This window comes from Hydra vulgaris, chromosome 09 (assembly GCF_038396675.1).
Source record: "Hydra vulgaris chromosome 09, alternate assembly HydraT2T_AEP".
Classification (NCBI taxonomy): domain Eukaryota; kingdom Metazoa; phylum Cnidaria; class Hydrozoa; order Anthoathecata; family Hydridae; genus Hydra; species Hydra vulgaris.
The window spans coordinates 18,584,868-18,610,524 of record NC_088928.1 but is presented as its reverse complement, the minus strand read 5'-3'; the positions used below and the strand labels follow the sequence as shown (position 1 = coordinate 18,610,524).

General features: G+C 28.4%; 2 protein-coding genes across 2 annotated transcripts; both read right to left on the bottom strand.

Annotated features, from left to right (window-relative positions):
* Nucleotides 1-863: 863 nt before the first annotated feature.
* LOC136085321 (tigger transposable element-derived protein 4-like) lies at nt 864-1,511 on the bottom strand. The gene is made up of 2 exons (XM_065806616.1): nt 1,187-1,511; nt 864-1,117 (listed from the first exon to the last, which is right to left on the bottom strand). The coding sequence occupies exons 1-2, from the start codon at nt 1,509-1,511 to the stop codon at nt 864-866; spliced, it is 579 nt and encodes a 192-aa protein (XP_065662688.1).
* Nucleotides 1,512-10,707: 9,196 nt separating this feature from the next.
* LOC136085033 (uncharacterized) lies at nt 10,708-14,940 on the bottom strand. Its single transcript, XM_065806395.1, has 3 exons — nt 14,764-14,940; nt 11,235-14,467; nt 10,708-11,025 (listed from the first exon to the last, which is right to left on the bottom strand). The coding sequence occupies exon 2, from the start codon at nt 12,788-12,790 to the stop codon at nt 11,657-11,659; it is 1,134 nt and encodes a 377-aa protein (XP_065662467.1). The 5' UTR covers nt 12,791-14,467; nt 14,764-14,940; the 3' UTR covers nt 10,708-11,025; nt 11,235-11,656.
* Nucleotides 14,941-25,657: the final 10,717 nt, after the last annotated feature.

Here is a 25,657-nt window from a genome sequence, read left to right as displayed (position 1 = left end):
TTTCCGCTTCTGACACTATATATATATATATATATATATATGTGCACTATATATATATATATATATATATATATATATATATATATATATATACATATATATATATATATATATATATATATATATATATATATATATATATATATATATATATATATATAGTGCCAGAATATATATATATATATATATATATATATATATATATAGTGCACATATATATATATATATATATATATATATATATATATATATATATATATATATATATATATATATATATATATAGTGCACATATATATATATATATATATATATATATATATATATATATATATATATATATATATATATATATATATATATACGTCTATATATATATATATATATATGTATATATATATATATATATATATATATATATATATATTTATATATATGTATATATATATATATATATATATATATATATGTATATATATATATATTTATATATTTATTTATTTTTTTATTTATTTTTTTTTATTTTAGGTGCCCCATGAAGTCCTAACGGTCTTGTCACAGAGCATCGCGGAACTGCGTTTAACCAGGAAGTTCACGCCTCCTTCCTTACCGTGACGCGAAAGATATGTCCAGAGCTCGTTTCGAACCTGGATCTCCTGCTTATAAAACAAGCGTTCTAACCACTGCGCCACGGCCGCATAATATACAGTCGACTCTCGATATCTCGAACACTAAGGGGACCGGAAAAAAAGTTCGAGATATCGAGAGTTCGAGATATCAAGAAAAGGGTTGAAATTAAATAAAACTGCCCGACTTTCATTAAAACAAGTTATTTTTCTGAAAAAAATCATTAACAACAAAAACTACAACTTTTGGAAAGAATCTGTTATCTGATATTGCTTTAAATTATCCATCTTTTCCATCTTCATTAAATCCTCAAGTTTTAGTGCTAGGGATTGTATTTCATTACCGTATTTTGAGCTGTATAGCGAAACATTTTGAATTGTTTCAAAAGCAATTTCTAATTGAATATCAGATGGGCGTGGCGGGGCTTCCACGTCAATAGCTTCGTCAACGCTATCTTCAACTTCATTATCGTCGTTTTCAAAATTAGGGTCTAAAATCTGAGCAATGATTTCAGCATCAGTAGCAAGTGAACCGGTGGTTATTACATCTCAATGTAAACCAATGTAATATTCCGCTGAGAGATCTTCTTGGACGGCACGAGGATCTAACTCTCTCAAATGGTTAAGTTCTTCTGTCAAAAATTTAAAAGAATGATCATCATCAGCTTCTTCAATACTCTTGTTTGTTTTGCTGATACCAGCTTTTTTAAAGCAGTTGATGACAGTCTCCTTCGACACAGCATTCCACGAAGAAACAAGATCTTTCATTGCTTGAAGTATAGAAATTTTTGGCATGGATTCGTTATTATCGACAGCCTTGATACACAAACGCACAATTTTGTGACGATAATGAGCTTTAAGACTTCGTATTACGCCTTGATCCATGGGCTGAAGGACAGATGTGGTGTTAGAGGGAAAAATATTAGGTTGATGTTGCTTAGCCCTTCAATGTGTGGGTGGGCAGAACAGTTATCCACCAGGAGTGCTACTTTCCTGTATTGAGCACGAAAAAATGAGTCAATTTTCATTTCCTATTCTGTAAAAAGGTCTCCGGTCATCCAAATTTTTAGCTGATTTTTATATGTGCAAGGAAGTTGTTTAATGTGCTTAAAACACCGTGGGTTTTTAGATTTTCTAATAACAAACATAGGTAATTTTTCTCCCGTTGCACTCCCTGCTGCTATGCCTGTTAGTCTGACTTTACTATTTTTTCCCCTAAAACATTTTTCTCGTGATAAATGGTATGTCTTGTTTGGTAGGCACTGGTAAAATAGTCTAAACTCATCGGCATTGAAAATGTTTTCAAGCTTGTAATTCAAAAGCAATGTTGGAAGTGTAGTTTCATTCCACGAAGCAGTCATATTATTCGTCATGGCGGCACTTTCGCCTGAGATTATTTTAAAGCTGATGCCGTTCCTAAAAATAGGAACAGAATAATTGAATTTTAAATACACGTTTAAAAAACTAAATAAATTAAATATAAACAGATACATGTTATTTGTTTATATTAAAATTGAACAAGATTTGACAAAATTTAAGTGACCTTTCTTTCCAATTATGAAACCAACAATCAGATGCTTTAAAATCCAACTCTCCTAATGCTTATGCGAATTTTAGTGCCTTTTCTTTTAGTATGGTACCATCAATTGGTACTTGTTGACTTCTTTTTGCAATGAACCACGTGTAAATGGCCATGTCTACATTTTTGAAATTACCACTACGAAGTTTCTTCCGTTTAGATTTTGTGCAATTTTTTTCCAGTGAGGTTAATAACTTGGTTTTATTTTTAATCCAGGTTGATAATGTGTTCTTTGGGACTCCATACTTTTTGGCAACCTCTTTGTTAGACATCCCAGTCTCTATGTCTTTAAATGCTTTGCATTTTTCTATTATAGATTTGTTCGTGAGTTTTCGTTTAACGAGCGGCATGTTGCTGCGTTTGACAAAAAAAATAAATTATATATTAAAGGAAAACTATTCAGAAATTCGATTCTTAAAAAAAAATCGAATTTAAAAATCGAATTAAAAATATTTTTTTTTCGAAAATTGGAATTTAAAAAATTAAATTTTATTAAAACATTTTTGAAAAAAAAATGTTGAAAAGTTCGAGATAACGAGAGAAAATTGCCTTGTGGACCGAAAATATCGTTCAAGATACCAAAAAGTTCGAGATAATAAGGTTCGAGATATCGAGAGGATTTAGCCTAAACTAGTACGTTGTGTCCATGGGACCGCTAAAAAAGTTCGAGATATCAAGTATTCGAGATATCGAGAGTCGACTGTATATATATATATACATATATACATATATATATATATATATATATATATATATATATATATATATATATATATATATATATATATATATATATAATATATAATATATATATATATATATAGATATATATATATATATATATTATATATATATATATATATATATATATATATATATATATATATATATATATATATATATATAAACTATGTTAGTGTTAGTGTATTCTTCAAACAGAGTGCTCAATGTTGTAAAAGAACAAAGCAATAATAAATTAGTAAAAACACTTATCTAGTTTTTGATTTCTTCTTCACTGTGTTTCACCATCAGTAGGTTCATCAGGAATGATTCTTCCTGATGAACCTACTGATGATAATCAGTAGGTTTATCAGGAAGAATCCTTCTTGATGAAAATTAGATAAGTGTTTTTACTAATTTATATATATGCATAAATATATATATATATATATATATATATATATATATATATATATATATATATATATATATATATGTATATATATATATATATATATATATATATATATATATATATATATATATATATATGTATATATATATATATTTATATATATATATATATATATATATATATATATACATATATATTTATGTATATATACATATATATATATATATATATATATATATATATATATATATATATATATATATATATATATATATATATATATATATATATATATATATATATATATATATATATATTTATATATATGTATTTGTATATATTTTTATATACAGAGCTTTTTTTCTAAAAAAATGGTGCCACAACTCACCTGTGTTCTTCTTTTTATTTCAAAAATGAGGCAGAAATTAGTAATTCAATTTGTAGATAATTCTTTGTACATATCGCCGTTGGTACGCTCCCAGGCACATCATACCCAGTAAGATGGAACAAATAAAAGAAAACGTTTTCCAATAAAATAAGTTTTTTTTTCTTCAAAAAATGACAGGTGATAATTTTTGGGTTGGGGGTGATGGGGTCATGTCACTGTATATAAGGTAAAAACTTTTTAAAACTATAAACATCTATAACAAGTCTCATAGTTTTTTCCAATTTCAGTAGGACATCATCTTTTCTCCATCCTTGCTCTTAGCGTCTACTGTTGAATGTCTTCCGCTTAGTAATCACGAATCAGCATGTTTTGAAGGATCAAGGACCTGTTAGCGTTGGTCCCAGTAATTTAATAAATAACAACGTTGAAACTGTTTTTACTATTGATGAAGCCCTTGTTGCTAGGATGATAAGTTTCATCTGTAAAACTTCTCGTTCGCACTCACTTGAGGAAGTGAGGATAGTGTGTAGAGCCTATACCAAACAAACTAGACTTTCAGGATATGTTTTATCTGCTAGGTATTCACAAAATCCACAAATCATTACTTTTTTGTTTAGCTGTGGTCTTAATGACAGATTTCTTATTTCAGTTTCCCCAAATGTCACTTGTGTGTTAATGTTTTCGGGCCAATATTTTCGGTCTAAATTGCGCGCCCATTGAGCTAATTAAACATCTTTGTCACCAAGCACACTTTTCTCAGTTGACTCTTTCAGTTTTATGTAAAAAGCGTTTGGATCGGTTAAAGGTTCTTCGGGTAATAACAGCTAAGCTATTATTACCCGAAGAACCTCTGACCGACGTCTTTCATCAGCGGACGGACCATGGAGAGCTATATCCATAATCACCTTCAAAAGAAGATGTTGATCTACTTCCAATAACGGTCGACCAGTTTTTTTTCTGATTTTTAGTTTTTCTTTGACTTCTGGATGCTCCAAGCAGATTTCCTCCATTCTAGCTTTTATCAGTTCTCTAGTTTTCTTCTGTTGAGCTTGATCATACTTTTTTTTGGCCAGTTCTTTACATAGATGAGCTAGTTTATTCTTTTATCTTTTTCAAATTATTCTCTTCAGCTTCAGCAATGAATCCACTTCTCCTTCTATTCTTCAGTCCAGCAACTTCACAATTTAAATCTACAATCTCAGAATTGTGTTGATCTTGAGCCACTGTTCTTGCATTTTTTTGAATTTTTATGGTCAACCACCTCAAAGTTAATGCACTTTGTTGATCATCAATAACAGATCGTTCATTGTTGGGCTCAACAAACTGTGAGGAACTCTTGTAAGATTCAAGTGGAGTATACGTGGGGGCAGACTGTTTTGGAGTATTGGCCTAAAATGATAATTGCTTGCTCTTGAACTTCATTGCCTTTTCATTAAATAAATTGGTTAAATACATTGCTCTTGATTCAAGATCTTTATGCACCAGTTTCTCTTCTTTTCAATAAATTCCATATGCTATGGACTTCTTTCTGGATATAAGTCTTTTTTTTATTGGGATGAGCATTTCCATACGAGACCATCAATAAGTTAAGTTATGCGGTTTTATCCATATTTTAATATTGATTTACTAGTATTATTTACATCACAATCAGAATAATGGTTTTGCTCATTGTTAGCGCAAGCTTTTTAAAAGAGTTTCTTCAACCCGCAAGGGAGAAATTAGCGTTTCGAATTTTCAATAGACTTTATGTGTTTGCATTGCATCACGTTTTACAATCAACTAGAGCGCAATTAGAGTTTCGTATTTGAAATAACGACAGTTTAATTTCAAAAAAAAACAAATTTATGAGTTTACGTTTATGAGTTTACTTCGAACCACATTTTATAATCCGCTAGGGAGCGAACAACGATTGTGAATTTTATATACAAAGAGTTAATATTTCTAACATAATTTGATTCGCAGTCATATGGTAATATATTATTAAAACGATAGTAATTTTTATTTTACGTTAGTAGTTTTTATTTATTGTCTCTGGGAAACTTATTATAATAATTTATGATATTATATTAAAAATAATTTAATAAAATATAATATCAAATTCCCTGCATTTAATATTATTTTCCCCGCAAACAAAACATCATTTTTATACCATTTACTAGTTGTAAATACTGTTAAAATCTGCTCATTAAAGCTAAAAAAAAAATTAAATTGACATCATTTTGGCCTCAGCAGCCCCTCACTCATTGTCAATTAGTGTCAAACGTTCCAGCACTTCTTCCCCCCTCCCCTATATTTACTGAAATCATATATGGATCACCCCTTATGAACAATTCAAACAATTTTTTAACACATATGTCTGCCATATTGGATTCGCCATTTGGTTTATCCCCTTTTTTTTTGACGAACACTTAATCAGTAACCTAAAATCTTATTTGCTATGAAATATCAGGCTAATTAAACAGCGTTTTCATATTTTGACCAGCTTTTTCGATATCTGACCTACTGTGCGTCGATTTTATGTCTACTAGAATATGTTTGCAAAATTGTATCAAAACGGTGGATTAGTACTTTCTGAATCACCAATTATTAAGTATGATGTTTAAGTGTTTTCAAAGAATCTTCTTGCGGTATTTCCGTCATTCGTGCTGCCCAGCCCTTGCTTTGGCATGTCGACTAAAATGGTTAGTTGTTGTTTGAAAGCTTTTTGGATGCTAGTTTTTCCCTACTTTTCTTCTTCCTTTTGCGCTTTTTTTTTTTTTTTTTTTTTGTATTCCAAATGAATACTGCATTCAAAACATTGAATCCAGGCGTGTGGAATTAAGAGTCTACACTTAAGATAATTGGTGGTTACCGGTCTTTGTAAAACTTCATTAATGTTATTATATTGCTTGGAAGTTTTCCGGCAGAGATAACACTGTTGCGCAGGTTTTGTGTTGGTGATAGCTCTGCTTACTTTACCATCTATCATGGTCATACTTAAATTGTATTGAATGAAAATATTTTTCTTATGAATGGTTGTTTTTAATGGTCGGAGTTGTTCGATCTATTTGTCAAAATACGTTTTCTCATTTAAAAAAGTCTCCTCGGTTTCCGTTGTAAATTGAAATTTCAGAGGTCTGCAAGGAGGGTTAAAGATGGTTTTGGATTACTCCAAAAGAGATTCTTTACTTTCGTTTCTTGATTTACACCAACAAGTTGCGATGGAACAAGCAAAGTAAAAAATAAACTCGCATCTCAATTATTCAGATCTTCAAAAGTCGTTTTATAAATACTTTGTCCAGAAGTTACGTCAAAGCTCTACTTACAAATCAAAGACATATTCAATATTTCTAAATCATTCTTATATGTAATATTGTCTTGGTTCAACAGTAAAACACGCTGAACGGTGTGGTCCAATAAAACTTGCAACTGTACCTCAGCTTCGGTAAAATTTAAAGTGCCAAATGGAGGGTAGCAACATTTTTTTGCTGCCAACACAGCTAAGTTTAGTGGATAAAGTGTATTTAAATCTTTTTTTTTTCCTGATTTTTCAGACATAAAAAAAAGGTTTAAATAAAAGATGGTAACAATAAATGCTGGTACAAATCAGAATGCTGGTACAAACTTTTCGTCAAATTTAGGTCTAATTGAAGTGTTTGAGCTTCATTTGCATCATAAAAGGCTGGCAATGATAATGATAGTTGCAAGACTTACTTGGATTGTGTTGCTTTGAATGGACTTAACGTCATTCACAATTTTGTAACGTCTGAATTCCCATGAAGATCGAAGTAAAAAATTGTGAATGACGTTACACATTCCCATGTGTAACGTCATTCACAATTTTGCAGCGTCTGAATTCCCTGAAGATCAAAGACTGATTTGAGTCTTCGATCTTCAGGGAATTCAGTCGCTGCAAAGGACTAAACTTCGTACGCATCTCTTTAGTTCTCCTTCTTTTAGACCTATTAGATAAAGATTTAAAATTTCTGGTGGGCCGACTAGTCGATTTATTTACAGTTGCACGTTTTGCACCAATTTGTAAATTTACTGAAGTTTTTAACCAGTTTTGTTCTTTTTGAAAAAGTAATCTTATCGTTGAGCTGATTCCTTATATTTGATTCTAAATTTGTCATTAAAACAGAAATATCAGGTCTCACGTCGTCAGGAATTGAAATTAAATATCCAATCTTTTCTGTCAATAACTTATCAATTAAATGTTCTATGATGACTTGCGAATTGTTTAAAAATATTCTTTTGCTAAAATGAAGATCTCTTTCCTTAAAAGTTTATATATGGCAACCGGTGGATTTGTTAAACATGAATTTAATAAGCTATGTTTTACTTATTTAAAATTTATTTACTCGATATTTAGTTAAGTTTTTAACTTTTTGTTTTAACAAAATATGTAAATGTATTCATACCGTTGTAATGTTAATATTTTACTCCGTTGTAATTTTACTGCACAGTAAAACTATAACGCTAAAAATTTACTGCCTAGTAAAATTAAAACGTTAAAAATTTACTGCACTTGTTATTTTTTTACTGTCATCAAGTAAAGAAGAAATGTTAAAGCTTGTGAGAGGGGCGGGTAAAAATATACATGTTTTATATAATTAAGGGTACTTCAAATTTTCTTCCTATGAAACTTTTATTATTTAATGCATACATTAAATGATAGTTTACTTTCCTGGCTAAATTTTGATTCACTTTTTATGTAAAGTTATGCATTTTCCCTTATTCTTAGCATTAGAAGATTTTACGGTGAGGAATATGTATTAAATAAGTTTACCAATAACTGAAGGCCAGAAAGTGTTGACGTATATAACTGACGAACGGGTTCATATATATTTCCAATAGGACTGTAAATACTTCTAAAATAACAAGAAAAATAAGTGGAAGCAACAATATTTTATTTCATAAAGAATTTGATAAAATGTCAAGAATCTCACATAGACCCAGCCACGAGAAAGTCATTTTTGCACCTTTCCTATCATCTCTATTAAGATTTCTTAAAAGTATTTTTTGACCAACACAATACTTTGATGTTGTTGTATGCTATCTGTCGTAGTCAATTTTTTGTTACTATTGTGAATAAACAATATTATTCATGACTATTTCTTCAATTCCTCGTTTCATTTCAGAAGTTTTTTGTAAAACCTCTTTATCATATGCAGGATAATATTCATCATCATTGAGTCTATCTATGTATTTTACATCAATTGGAAGGCAGGGTTGTCGGTTATTCATATAGAAAAATGTTGAGTTCCCCATTGAATCATACACTTCAACACGTAGAGCAAAAAGGATTTCATCTAAAACTGACATCCAATTTTGAGCATTTTCATTTAAGACCTTAATGATTACTTACTTAATTGTTTGGTTCTGTCTCTCTATAACGCCATTGGCTTGTGGATGGTAAGCCGAGGTAACATGGTGCAGAGTACTTGTCATGTCACGTAATACAACGAATACAGAGTTTACAAACTCCCAATCTTGGTCACTGATTTGTATTTTAAAACATCCATGTCTGCATATAACCTTATAGAGAAAGGATGCTACTGATATTTCTGTTTTGTTGCTTGAAGGTTCAGCCTCAGCCCATTTAGAAAAATAATCAACAAGAACAATCACAAAGTTTGAATCCATTTGATTCAGGTAATTGAATTAAACTTCTTTACTTCTACAACTTGCTTCATTACTTGTTGTTCCATTTTTACAGGTTTTAAAGCAGGAGAGACTTTAAGATTTCTCTTGGAGGTTTTCTGACATCGCTCATATTGATTTATATGCTTTGAGATATCCCCCACTATCGAGTGCCAAAAAAAATAATGCAGATATTTGCTTTCTAACAGCATTAATGCCAACCTGAAGTTCCTAGACCCTTATGAAATTCTTTAACAATGTTTAGTAGCTTTTCAATCTATTACCACAATCATTTACGAGAAACAAATGTTTGTTTGTAGGCATTTAAATAAAAACAATAATAAGACCCAAAAAATGTTTTAAATGTTAAAATTTTTTTTGAAATTTTAAATTAGTTAAAAGTTTTTCTGACTATGCCAAAGTTTTTTTTGCAATACATCAATTTGTTGTCTATAGTTGCAAATTTTTTACATTGCCTTTTAAAGTTTGCCTTTATTTCTCTCTCGTTTAAACCTTCAGGAAACCTTTTGTCATTTAAATATTTCCTGATATCATAAAAGTTAATATTTTTGTACATCTTAAAAACGCTGAAAAAATAAACGCCAAAAACTGTTTATTAAGAGCCGTTTTTTCTAAGAATCAGGCAAATTCCTGAAACTGTGGAAGTGACCTCCTCCAAATTGCTTGAATTTTTTATATATTGATCAGAATATAGATAAAACCTGTTAGGGAAAAAAAAAATTTCAAAAATGTTTCGTTCACTCGGAATCTGGGCTTAAATTTTTGAGATTTTTTTAAAAATTTTTAGAAATTTAGTTTTTGCCACCTTTGAACCCATTTTTTTGGCAAGGCAAAAAGTTGCACATAGCTTTTGTAGTTAATATCAGACGTAACCCAAAAGCTCTCTCCAAAAAATATAAAAAAGTTGCGTGACACTGTGCGGTTGGCTAATTATCATAGTTCAAAAGTACAAAATCAATCAGTTTTGTCAATTTTTAATCGGAGTTAATTCTAGCGGCGAAGTGTTGCACACAATTTTTCTTTTAGGATTTGAAATTATTAAAGGTATTGAGTCTAAAAATGCAAAGAAAGTTATGTGATACCTAAGGCCTATTAATATATTAAGGCTTGAAATTGGAAAAAAATGTTTTAGTATACTTACAAAATGAACCATTACGGCAGAGGCGCTTAGTTTTGTAAAAATGTAAACATATCCAACTGTCAATACAAAAAGGTCCTAACATAATAATAAAAAAAATTCGTGTGATTTTGTCACACGCATGATATAACATGAATTAAAAACTGAACAAAAATCTAACATCAAGATAACTATATTGCTAATTAAATAAAACATAAATCAAACATTTAAATGTTTTTCCATTTAAAAATTAGTTTTTCATTTATTAATAGAGTCATTTACACACATTATCCACGACATCACACATAATTTCTACTCTGCTGCAGTAAGTTTCTCTAAGAATAATGATATGACTGTATTATAGTCTTCTTCGGATAATGAATAATCGCCACAACCACTGATTAGAAAAGGAGCATTTACTAAACAGATAATTTTATCAGTTTGGTTATTTATCTCCTCGGTAGTAACTGGCCAGCGAAAAGTATTCTTCTCTTGCCCGTTAATCATACAATTAACTCTGATCCCAGTTATAGATACCTAAAAGTATTAGCGCAACATTTAAAATAATATAATAAAGAGTTTATGATTTGTTTAATTTTGCTTACATTCAATAAAACTTGTAAAGTCTTATATAATGTCATTCTGAAATTCATTTTACATTTTATTTATATTCCTTTTATTTTAGAGCACTGCTTTGTAAAACAAAATAAAAACTTGAAACTAATATATACTTTGAATAATATTACCTCCACAATATATCCAATATTCCATTGTTTTTCATATGCAACAGCAACCCAATCATTCACTTTCCATACAAGACAAATTTCTTTTGCAAGATTGGCGATGTCTTCCTCATATTTATTATCATCTTCATTGTCTCCTGCCAGATTAAAGTCATCATTTTCGCCATAAACTTCTTTGTTATCCTCGTTATCCTTATCGTTAACCTGACTATTTTCATTATTTTCTGTTGTCGGTTCTACCAGCTTACCTTTTCTTTTCAGGTTACTAAATCTATAACAATATCAATTGTACATATTTTTAAACATATGTAAACAAACACACAAAATTATAACTTTCACCTAAATTTTAATTTCATATTTGTAAAAGAACTATTTAACAGTCAGAAACATAATCTAATTTGCAAAAGTTTTGATAGCAACAATGCCTACCTTGAAAATAAAGATCTTATCTGTTGGCTAGTTACATATTGATCAGGCGGAAGTTCTCTCCTCAGCTGCATGTGAACCTGCTCAGGGCTCATTTTATTACCTGATTCTTCTCCACGAATAAAGTATTTATACAACAGTTCTTTCTGCTGATTTGAAAATCTAAAAGAACTTCGAACTGGTAATGCCCAACCTTGCAATAGAAAAATGTTTATGCAATGTGGTTTGTCTTTTACGGAAGCACTGTTAGAGGATGAAGAAATTGGCATATTTAGTTGTGAAGTAATTTTCATCTTATGAACAAACGAGTTGCGAACTTTATCCAATGATGTTAATGATTTCGGAACTGTATGAAGACCGGATAGCATGTGTTCTTCTAACTCAGCATCGCTTTCAAAGGATAAAGTACAATTCATTTCAGTGCAAAATCTTAATGAATATATTTGCCTGTCACTTCTTTTCTGTTTTTCCTTAAGTGACTTGTTACGCTTAATTGAATTATCTGTTTTGCTATATGGCAACAACAACTTAATCGAGGGTTGAATTTTAAGATTTCCATACTCTTGTTCAATTCCCTCACCGATATTGAAATAACGCCACATCTTCATACTTTTCTCACCAAACTCAAATGAGTGATAGTTGCTAATGTTCTTAATCTTTGGTCCAGTAACTACAGTTTTATCATTGCTAATTTGAGCAACTGCTACTTTTGCATCTTTAGCGCCAAAACTATAATGCATAGCCTTGTGTATATCTTCAGCAGTCAAAAGATTATTACCAGAGTCAACGTAACTCCTTAAAATTGTCTTTACAACTGCACTCTCCCTGTCACATTGATCTTTTCCACAACAGGGTTCATTATAATCATATCTCAGCAACTTTATATCTCTCTCTTTGCATACATTGTAGATTGCTTCAGCTGAAAGATTTCCCTGATAGCAGCCGGCATTATCAGATTTGGTAAACATTTTCTTGATATGCGGTTGATCAATTCTAAATTGGTCTAAAACTGCAGTGGCTAACGAAACAACATCACCTATTCCCTGATCACACCTATACATTGAAGTACAGTAAACACGTTTGAATAACTTTCCTGCTATTTTTATGAAGAATATATCCACATGTAAACTCATTCCTTTCTTGCCAAAATACTCTCTTTGGCCCTCTCTCTATCGAACCGGAAGAATTTTTTGACAAAAATCTTTAAGCCAGAAAGCAGTTTCATTGTTTAATTGCTTAAAAGCTTCGATTTTTGCCTTTTTCTGTTGAGAATCTCTCATCAGGTGTTTTATGTAGTTGAATACATCATTTACAGCAATTTCCAAATCATAAATAGAATCAGCATCGTCAGAATTTTGAATTGTTAGTTCTTTGATCATCTCGATAGCTTTGCACAAATCATAGCAATCGGCACATACCACTTCTGATATCTCTGTGTTGGATTGAAGATTTTTATCAGATGGATCTGATAAGGCATATTTTGAGCTATGAGAAGAAATGTTTGAGTCATTGACACTACAATTGGTTTGATAACTTGTTTTCAAATACCTTTTTCCTTTTTCAAGGGCAGCTTCGAGAGATTTAGAACTAAATCTTTGTGCCAATTTTTGTAATGCTTGAAAACCATTCATGCCTGAAGCAGTAACATCATCTAATCCAGCTAAGCTTTTTCGACTTGAAGGTTTTATTGCATGCAATACTTTTCACAAACTTGAATCAGATAATGGTATATAATTGTTTTCACTACAACTTTTTCGATAGAACATGATAGCGTGGCTATATTTTGTCGTCAGTATTGCATGCACTATCTTTTGTTCTTCACCGCTGTCGTATTTTAATTTGGTTATTCCATAAGCAACATCATGCAAAATACCGCTTGTAAATATAAAGTCTAAGAAATTTTCACACTTTGTTTGATCAAGACTAGATCGGACGAATACTTTCTTCTCTGGAAATGCCAACCCTTTATGAGATGCATGCCATTTTCTTGCTGTTTCTATACGATGTTTGGTACACTCAAATGTGTTCATTATAAACTTTTTGGTATACTTGGTATGGTCTAATAATGAGAGGATAACTAACTTTCCCATGGAATCACTTTGCTTATATACTTTCTGAGCACGAATAATTTCAATTGGGAGAGGGCTATTTATTTCATCAACATTTTTACTGTTAAGAAAATCTATAAGTATTTCCTCTTGTCCAGGAGCAACAGCTTCCGCAAATTTTTTCTTTAATAAGTTTTCTAGGCGAACATACTTGCGTTTTAACTTATCTTTAGTAGTATCTTCCAGATATTCGAACTTCCTTTTTAATCTAAATTTTATTGGACTTGCATTAAGAACCTCAGTTACACTCTCACGGCTTCTTAGAGATTCGTCCAAAATCTCCTGTGAAACATTAATTTCACCGGGATCAAATTCTTCATCTGGAGTAGCAGGTGTCATATATGTTTGTTCTTGTTGTGTTTGTGTTTCTGTACATAAATTGGTGTTTTCGTTGACTCTAGATAAAGCAGTTTCTTGCTTTAAATGGGTAAAACACAGCATTGCACCAACTGAAAATACTTCATTGTATCGCTTTGACATTGATATGGCGACATGTATTGGTGACGCCCTTAAAGCGGGAGATTTTTTTCCTTTTATATTTAGATGGTGAGGATGAAAGCATGTTTTTGGAGGACTCCATGCAATACCAAACGTGTACCGGTGAAAAGCACATATTTGTTCATCCTTTTCAAGATTTCTTTAAAGTCTATTTGCAATAAGTCCATTTTCTTCCCAAATATTATTATCGTTTAATCGCATGACCTAAAAACAATTTTTAAACAATTATTAAGTGTGTCATTTAAAGCATTGTTTATAATCTGACTCTTCACGAAAAATGTTTACAAGTTTGAAATACATTGTTGTTATTATTAAAATACAATATTGCAAGAGTGTGATTAATTTAGTGATTATTTATTAAAAGAGTGAGGAATTAATTAAAAGAGCTTTTTTTTTTTGTTTAAAGAACTTTGTCTCAAAATCTTATTGCAGAGAAGTTATAAAGTATGTAATTATAAAAATTATATTACAGTCTGCGTAAATTTAAAATACATAATTACCTTTAAGTTGATGAGGTGTTTCTTAACATCAACATCTCCCAGCTGATGAATGTAGAACATTTTGTTTATAATTTTATGTTTTTTGAATGATCCACAATTTCCTATTGAAAAGCAACAACAGTTTTCATAAAAATATTTGTTTTGTTTCATACTCAACTAAAAACAAGTTCTATTTATGCAGTACCTATTTCTCAATAGCAATGATAAAATATCTACTCTATTTATGCAAATTTTAAAGATCGTTAAAATAAAGTTAAGACATTTTTATGGTAAAGAAAACAACCGCCCACTAACTTGTTTCTCCACAATCGTGATATCAGCGATTCTTCTTCCATTCGATCACCACAAGTTATTTGGTTATGACGTAAATTTAAATAATTCACTTCTGATCATGTATTGTTTTTTATTATTATTTATTTCAATTGTTATGATTTCTATATCATAGTCAGAAACGCTTAATTTTTTTCTTAACATTACGTGCAATGTTTTGTGTAATGCTAAATGCTAATTTTGGATGATAGAAATTTTATTATGAGCGAAAACCTCATCTGTGTGTCCAAAAAAATATCTCTTCGTACTTAATCATTTTTAACAATTTGTACCTTTATTTTTAACTTAATATCTAAAGATCACACGAATTTTTATTATTATTATGTTAGGACCTTTTTGTATTGACAGTTGGATATGTTTACATTTTTACAAAACTAAGCGCCTCTGCCGTAATGGTTCATTTTGTAAGTATACTAAAACATTTTTTTCCAATTTCAATCCTTAATATATTATTAGGCCTTAGGTATCACATAACTTTCTTTGCATTTTTAGACTCAATACCTTTGATAATTTCAAAACCTAAAAGAAAAATTGTGTGCAACACTTCGCCGCTAGAATTAACTCCGATTAAAAATTGACAAAACTGATTGATTTTGTACTTTTAAACTATGATAATTAGCCAACCGCACAGTGTCACGCAACTTTTTTATATTTTTTGGAGAGAGCTTTTGGGTTACGTCTGATATTAACTACAAAAGCTATGTGCAACTTTTTGCCTTGCCAAAAAAATGGGTTCAAAGGTGGCAAAAACTAAATTTCTAAAAATTTTTAAAAAAATCTCAAAAATTTAAGCCCAGATTCCGAGTGAACGAAACATTTTTGAAATTTTTTTTTTTCCCCGGCAGGTTTTTTCTGTATTCTGATCAATATAAAAAAAATTCAAGCAATTTGGAGGAGGTCACTTCCATTGACTGCCTGATTCTTACAAAAAATGACTCTTAAAAAAGTCATTAAAATAATAAACGATAGCAGTAAAATTTCAACGTTGAAATCTTACTGCGCAGCAAAATTTTAGCAACAGTAAATTAAAAATGATACACCGTCATTTAAATGAATTCTATTCATTTCCAAATCGTTTGTAAAATATTCTTTTATAATATATCTTATCTCGAAAGTCCGTATACGGCAACCAATTTTTAAACAAAATTTATTTTAAGATGTTTTTTTAATAAAAATATGTAATGTATTATACAGTAATTTAAATGAATTCTATCCATACATCGTCCTATAAAAAGAATATTACTTACAGATTTAAATTACTGTATAAATTACATATAAATTACTGTATTAATACATTTATTTTACTGTATGAATAAATTTAAATTGCTATATAAATAACTTTAATACAATGTAAAGGCAATTTTTATTTTAACCATCAATTCATGCATTATTTATGTATGAATTTATTATTTATTAATTCATTTATTAAATACTTAAAAGCGTTAAAAATCATCTGCACAGAGTATATACAATGTTTGTCTTTTGATTTATATCTAATTTTTTTTTAAATCAATTATGAAGGTAAGAACTTTTTTTAATAAAAAATATTTCTTAAAATTAATAATGTAATTAAAAAATAACCAAGTAGTCAGTTTAAAAAATGAAACCAGAAAAAAAAGGGAATGTAATCATTTCTTGAAGATTGTAAAATGGTAATCACTTGTGGCGGTGAGTATGGCGATCGCTGTCTTTTTCTAAGTTTTTTATATCGCAGTGTAGAAGAAAGCGTTGTTCCCGTCCTTTTCTACTGTTAATATTCTTTATACAGCTTCTAAACATCAATTATAATTAAAATGTTACAAATGCACCTCATAATTAAATAATTTTACTTTCATTTTTCAAAATGTCTCAATAACGACATTTTGCAACAGTCATATAAAACATGGCTTAAAAGTTAAGTTGGTACTAGTAGATAAATTTGAATGCTAATTACAAAAATTATACTATATACGTACAAACACAATGTAAATGAAAGTGGAATGTTGTGGAATTTGCAACTTATCTCTATTTTTAAAGCAAATTTTACAGTTTTATAAAACCTTTTTCTGTATAAAGTTTATTTAAAAAAAACAACATTTGTAGTTAAAGACTAAAAGTAATAATGTACTAATTAGAAAACAAAAATTAATATTTTTGTTTTCTAATTAGTACATACCTCGTGAAACGAATTCAATATTAAAATTATTTGTTTCACGTGCACACAATACAAATATTTATCTTTTAAGAAAAGACAATTCTTTAGCTTTAACGGTTGCAATCTCGACAGACAAAGGATTGCCGCGTTCGACCTGCATAAAAGTGCACGAAATGAATAGCTGATCTTCTCCACGGTCGGCATTGAGTAGTCCCAACATCAAAGTTACCGTGTCGAAACTTATTTTTTTCTTTTTGACCAGCTTTTTGAGATCTGACCCTCTGTGCGTTGGTTTGATAAGGTTATTACTAAAACTTTATTTTTGGAGATTTTAGAAAAATAATGTTAATTAAAATTATCTATAATATTGATTTTTTATTTGTGTATGTACTATCTAAAGACGGGGAAAATTTAAAAGTCTCAACTTAGAAAATAAAAATCCCACCCTATTAAAAAAAAAAAAAAACTAAAACTTATTCTCATAATAAATAAATAGTTGCAGAATCTATTTTTATGTAGGGACGAAAAAATTATCTCAATTTTCTTGTATTTAAACAAAACTGAAACATTTAAAATTAAATAACTTTAACAATTCTAAAGTTAAACATCATACCCAAACAAACTTTTGTGGTACATCCATCTCTAAAACAAGTAACATATATATAAACGTATATACTATTAATTTTCGTAGGTAGGTTTTTGTTCTTCAACACCTGCATAAAATCATTTCTTGCGTTTTTTGGACGAAGTTTAAAAACAAACGAAGTATTTTTTTCCGCGATAAAACGACACTTGACAAAACTCCCTACTTTGTAATTTTTTAATAAGAATCTATTTTCGTGGCGACATTTTCATACAATTTCGGTTCTTTTATTTAGTAGTTCCTCAGGGTTTGAATACGATATAATAGCAAATTTCTCATAAAGACATAGTGAGCAGCTTTTGGAAATATTTGAGTAGGGGGTTACAGACATCAAAACAGACCATGTTAGTACAGGAGTTTCAGTAAAATTGTTTTTCAAATCCCAGAAGTAGTTTGATAGGGTGGTGGACTTTTTGTATTTAACATTACTGAAGGATAATTTGTGGTTGTTATATCTGGTTTTCCGTTCACCTTCCGTTAATCCAATATAAACTTTGTTGGGTTGGTTTTTAGCAGTGATGATGCATTTGTATAAAATGTTTGCGGGTTTACACTTACCATTCAGGGGGCATTTTTCTTTGTTACGATAGTAGTATTTTGGGTTTTTATTTTCAATTCTTGGGAAGATAACTTTTTTGATACGGTTTTTTATAACTTTTTTTATATTTTCACTGCTTGCTCATATTTGTTTTTAGATTGATTAAATATAACTTCGTTTGAGAAATTTTGCGAAAGTCTGTTGGATATTGAAGTAGATAAGTATTTGATAATTTGTGGTGCAAGATTAGAAGATATGTGGATGTATTGAAGATTATCGTTGGCTTTTTGGAAAAGCTTATGGGTGTTTTGAGCTAAATTAAAGGTGACAACAATGAAGTTAACTAATGTAAGATTTGTTTTTATATCTATTTGAAATCCAACATCTTTAAACTCTTGGATTATGTTTTTTCGCATTCGCCCCATTTCTTGGCCGATAGAAATCTGTATTATCAACAAGCCATCATCACGGTAAAGCTCAATGTCGGTTTTAATAATTATATTGAACACTTCGTTGAGCATGTAGATCCTTACAAGTTCACAAATTTTAGCACTATCGTAGCTGCCTGTTATTACATCAAAACTTTGATGAATGATTTTTTTTATCCAAGCTTTTGTTGTAGTAGAGGATGGAATTTTGGCTATGTTTTAGCATTCCAAGTTGGTTGTCTGTTATTGTGGTGTGTTGTTTTGCAAAGGAAACGGTTTTATTAACTATTTATATATATATTATGTAGAATTGTTAAATTTTTATCAGCACCTATTTTTCATGTATAGTTATATTAATTATATTAATGAATCATATTAATAACTTACTCCAGCTAATTTTCTTTGTAAGTTTGAGGAAAACGTAAATAAAAAGTATTTCTTAAAAACAAATCAATGAAATTCCTTCAAACTGCCATAGGAATTAAATAAATATATAGAATATTCAATAGTATATCGAGGACCTAAGTTATGGAATTCTTTTCAAAAAACTAATGCAACTATGATAAAATCATTTAACTCATTAAAGTTTCAAGCAAAATAATACATTTTTAATTTTGCGGAATAATAATTCCAAAAAAAAAAATTGTAAATTTATTTAAAAGAACTTATTATTCTTAGTAGTTACTTATGATATATATGTCTTTTAATGTAATAATTATTAAATATTGCCGCAATAATATTTTCAAGTAAAAGTAAATCAAATAATTTACATAACTTGAAGTTTAATTTGAATAAGTTGAAGTTTACTTTAGATATTTGCACAGACTTTCGTTTGCACATATTAAATCATGACGAATTGTTGTTTCAAAAATATGCCCAATAGCTTTATAGAATTAAATATATTTTCATTTACACATTTGTTAACTAATTTGTTAATTAAAAAAACATAATGATTTTTCATAGTTTTCAATTGTATGCCTATATTAAACAAGTGCGTAGCCTGTTTAATTTAAAAAAGTAAACGAATTAAAAAAAGAAAGAAATTCACTACAGGAAATTAATTTTTTTATGCATAATAATAAAACAAAATATATAAAGAAAAGTATAAATTTACAAAAAAAGTTTAACTAAATTTGCATTGCCAATTATCACTAATTGGTAGATCATCCAACTACAAAAATAGTAATTATAGATGCAGCGTATTTTTTTTCCCACCACTCTCCTCATACTTTACTTTCTACAGAATCAGCACTTCATATTAAAAAAAAGGGGGAGCTATTGCCCTAATTAAGCCGACACCTTAAGTGCCTTATGAGACGTAGGGACGTAGAGACGCCCTCTATTTGATCCTCTTATTGCAATAAGCTGAAAAAGCATTGTTAGATGTCTAAAATAAATAAAAATAAATAAAATAAGAGATGATAAAAGAAGTAAAAACATTAAAGACTAACATTGTCAGCCAATTTACCTGTTGCTCATGCTTTTTTTAGAGCATTGTTAAAAATAATCAAAATCTGTAAGAAAAGACATTTATTGCAAAGACAATTAGCTATTACACAAAATAACAAAAATATAACACCTAATAAAGAAAATTATGTTGAAACAACGTTGTTCCAACGTCATCCATATCTTTGGTATGATGAAACAAACAAAACAGCGGAAAAACGTCATTTTGCTAACGTTATTGCAACGATGTAATATGACGTAAAAACAACGTTACATTTAAGCTAAATGATGTCGAAAAGGCGTTAGAGCAACGTTAAATTTTGAGAAAAAAGACGTTAAAGAAATGTTGGGCAAACATTATATTTTGATCGAAATGACGTTAAGACGTTATGTCTCTTCTATCGTTGTTTAGACATTGGAATAATGACAAAAACAAAAATGTTTTTATGCTGCAAAGAACAATAAAGCATAATGTTACACTGTGTAACGTTGCGCTGTGAAGTTCTTTTTGCCTTTTAATTATTAAGGTCTTACGCGGTAATCATATTAGTCCAAGCAAATGATTGAATATGGAAATTAAAAGACTAAAAATAAATAGACCTTGCAATACTTTTATTTTAAAATTTGAAAAGTATATACACTAATTTAAAGTAAAACTAGTTTGTTTTTAACTTTCTTTCCAAATTTCAACCATGTTCAAATAATTCGCGTATTCTCTGCTTGAAACTAAAAGAGGAAAATATATGAAGAAACATAGTTACAAATAAAATTATAGGCATTTTTAAAAATGGAATAAAAATACATTCGGAATGAACAAATAGAAATTACCACAAATACCAGAAAATGGACTAACTTGCTATTTGATACTCACCTGAACTTTTCTGCTCTCGAAAGATTATTTATTGCAAATTGTTTAGCAATATCATTTGAAATAGAAAAAACGATTCCTAAATAAACTAAAAAACTAAACAAACTGCCCCCCTCCAAAAAAAAAAAAAAAAAAAACTATAGTGGCTTTCATTGCCTTGGGGAGGTGATTTGAAATTAAAAAAAAGAAGTTATCAGAGTGAAAAGGAGTTACTTTTATTTTGAAGAGAATTAAGTTAAAGATAACATACAATCATTTTCAAACATATCAAACCAATTGGATTTGGCCGAAAGAAAAACTTACCAATTAAACTTTATATTATTATCATTTTCTAATAAAGTGGTAGCCATAGAATTACCCTTTCACCATAGAGTTGACCTTGATGTCATCATATATTTATACTTGTTTATCTGTAATCGCAAATATATAAACTTATATATATATATATATATATATATATATATATATATATATATATATATATATATATATATATATATATATATATATGTATACATATATATATATATATATATATATATATATATATATATATATATATATATATATATATATATATATATATATATATATATATGTATACATATATATATATATATGTATACATATATATATATATATATATATATATATATGTATACATATATATATATATATATATATATATATATATATATATATATATATATATATATATATATACATATATATATATATATATACATATATATATATATATATATACATGTATATATATATATATATATATATATATATATATATATATATATATATACATATATATATGTATGTATATACATATATGTATGTATATACATTATGTATGTATATATATATATGTATGTATATGCATATACATATATATACAGGGGGTTCAAAACAAAGCCACACTAATTTTTTTTATAACAACTGCAACTAAAAATGAGTAAGACTTATATAGTTGGAGTAATATAGGACAATTTTGAGAAAAATGTATATAATATCATTGTATATTACATATAATAAAAAGAAATTAGGATTTCAAAACTATTTTTTAGGTTTCAGCTGTTTTAGTACTTAATTGGCCATCCTTTATTTTTTATGACTTCTGCGCATCTAGAAGGCATACTATCTACAAGTCTTTTTAATAATTTGTTTGGAAAAGCATTCCAACCATAAAGAAGAATTTGGAACAAATCATCTTTATTTGTTGCTCTACGATCTTTCAATTTTCTATCCAATATTATGGTAAAGTTTTCCAACTTTGTGTGCACTAAAACAACCCCAAACATTAATCTTTTTGTAGTGTTTAATTGTTGCCTTGCATGTTTGGGGGTTGAATTTTTCCCAAATTGATATCCAACAGTGAGATCGACCATTATAAAACAAAACGAAAGGAGACTCGTCGCTCCAGATAACTTTAGCCCACTGTTCACATGTCCAATCTTTGTGCTCAATGCACCACTTTAATCGTTTTTTTTTTTTTTATTGATTTCACTAACAAAGGGTTTTTTAATTTGCTTTCCAGAAAAAAAATCACCCGATGCTTTTATTCTGCGAGATATTGTCCTCTTTGAGATATTATTAAGGTTCAAATCTAGTTTTATCTCAGAACATGTGATTTTACGATTTTATTTTACAGCGTTAAGAATGTAGCGCTCTTCTTTTTTTGAAGTTTTAGGCTTTCCCCAGATCCAGCAGACTTTTCAGTTTTACCAGTATGTTTATATTTCTTTACCAATCTACTAATAGTTGAGTTTTCTCGTTTAAAACGCTTTCCAATGCTTCTGTGGTCAGGAGCTTCAACAATTCGTCCAATTTCTAGATCCGTTAGATGCTTTCTAAAGTATTAAATGCTTCCATATTAATCTTTTTTTAAAGATTTTATTAATGTAAATATTAGTTTATATATAAACATACCTATTCTGTCCTAAATTTTCCACTGCAACATCCAATTTTTTTTGTTTTGCTTGATTATACATTTTATACATAAAATGAAGAAAAAATATTAGTGTGGCTTTTTTTTATATTTATGTATATATATATATATATATATATATATATATATATATATATATATATATATATATATATATATATATATATATATATATATATATGTATATCTCTAGTTTATCTATTGAGAACTCTTTCAAGTATACAATATTATACATGATAATATAAAGATATTTTCTTTATTAATATATATACACTTACTATTTTGAAAATAGTTATTGTTTTGTTTTTAAAAACAAAATTGTTTATATATATATATATATATATATATATATATATATATATATATATATATATATGTATATCTCTAGTTTATCTATTGAGCACTCTTTCAAGTATACAATGTTATACATGATAATATAAAGATATTTTCTTTATTCATATATATACACTTACGTATATATATATATATATATATATATATATATATATATATATATAAAGTCCATATATTCATATATATATATATATATGTGTATATATATATATATATATATATATATATATATATACATATATATATATACATATATATATATATATATACATATATATATATATATATATATATATGTACATATATATACATATATATATATGTACATATATATGTACATATATATATACATATATATATATATATATATATATATATATATATGTACATATATATACATATATATATATGTACATATATATGTACATATATATATACATATATATATATATATATATATATATGTATATATATATATATATATATATATATATATATATATATATATATATATATATATATATATATATATATATATATATTAGGGTGGCTCTTAAAACAACATTTTTGAAAAAAACCTGTTCTGACCCCTTTACTTTGTTCTATATAATACTAAAACACTGGGTTTAAAATTTTTTTGAACAAAAAATTATTTTAGGGGTAGCTCAAGACCCTTAAAAATTTGACTGGTCCCTAAAATTTTGAAAATAAAAGTTCTTCTAAAGTATGTCAACCTGGTACTCAAAAGAAGCGAAATTATATAAAAACTTCAAAAACAGTAATCACTTTACAAAAAAAGCATGTTTAAAAAAACTATTTATTTAAAACTTGAAAATAATGACTTTTTTTATTTTCAGCTTAAAAACAATAGTTTTTATGCATTTATTTAAGAAAAAAGTTATTTTTTTGTAAATTGATTATTATTTTTAAAGTTTATATATAATTTCGCTTCTTTTGAGTACCAGGTTGACATACTTTAGAAGAACTTTTATTTTCAAAATTTTAGGGACCAGTCAAATTTTTAAGGGTCTTGAGCTACCCCTAAAATAATTTTTTGTTCAAAAAAATTTTAAACCTAGTGTTTTAGTATTATATAGAACAAATTATTGGGGTCAGAACTTGTTTTTTTCAAAAATTTTTTTTTTAGAGACACCATAATATATATATATATATATATATATATATATATATATATATATATATATAGTAGTAGTGTATATTTGTCACAACAAAAGTAAAAATAATTGACAAAATACAAATCAGAGAATGTCCGATTATAGTTAGTTTTTGTGAAGCTCATATTGCAACTTTCACTAAGGATAGCTGCGAGCTGTTGTAACATTAGAGCTTATCGAGGCTCGCTTTAATTGCTTTATGCATGGAATATGTTACCGCTTTAAGGTAATCAATTCTCCAACTGTTTACAGCTGGAGAACCGATTACTTTATCTGGAAACATAATCCATGCATTGGCAATGCGTTTATTGAAAAAGTGGAAACGAGCTAATTTATTGCTGTTAATTTCACGATGAATTCTTTCTCTGTGATTTGCTCTTGGTGGAATTGTAATGAGAGGAAAGTGCCAGTTGACTATGTCGATGTTAATAATAAATTTATATTTTTGGATGAGGTCACCACGTTTACGACGTTCAACAAGAGAAGATAGGCCAAGTTGTAAACATCTGGACTTGTACTCTAACTTTTTTAGTTTGTCTGGTATTTTTGTGGCTCTGCACTGTATTGATTCAATAGTTTGTTCATCCTTCACCATATGAGGGTTCCAAGCTGGAATTGCAAACTCAAGTGAAGGAAGGATGTAGGTGGAGTAGAGTTGTTTCCATAAAGAAGCATTTGATTTTCTTTACATGAGGCAATGATGGATTGGGTTTCTGCTTTAAGATCATTGGTAATTTGAATTCCCAAGTCACGCTCAGAGGTAGTTGCTTTCAATGTAGTTCAAGTCGTCATTGAACAAGGGCCTAATTCCTCCATTGAGTACTTGAAAGGTGTTAATTTTGTTTGGCCAAAGTTCATTACCTAGCATTTCTTTGCATTTAGCTCCATGAGCCAAGATTTAGTCAACTGGAAAAATTGGTCAATATCTGATTGGAGTTGACGTTGAGCAGCATGGAGTTGACAATGCTTAGGATTTTAGTGTCATCGGCGTAAATCTTACAACTGTTTTCTTTGCTTA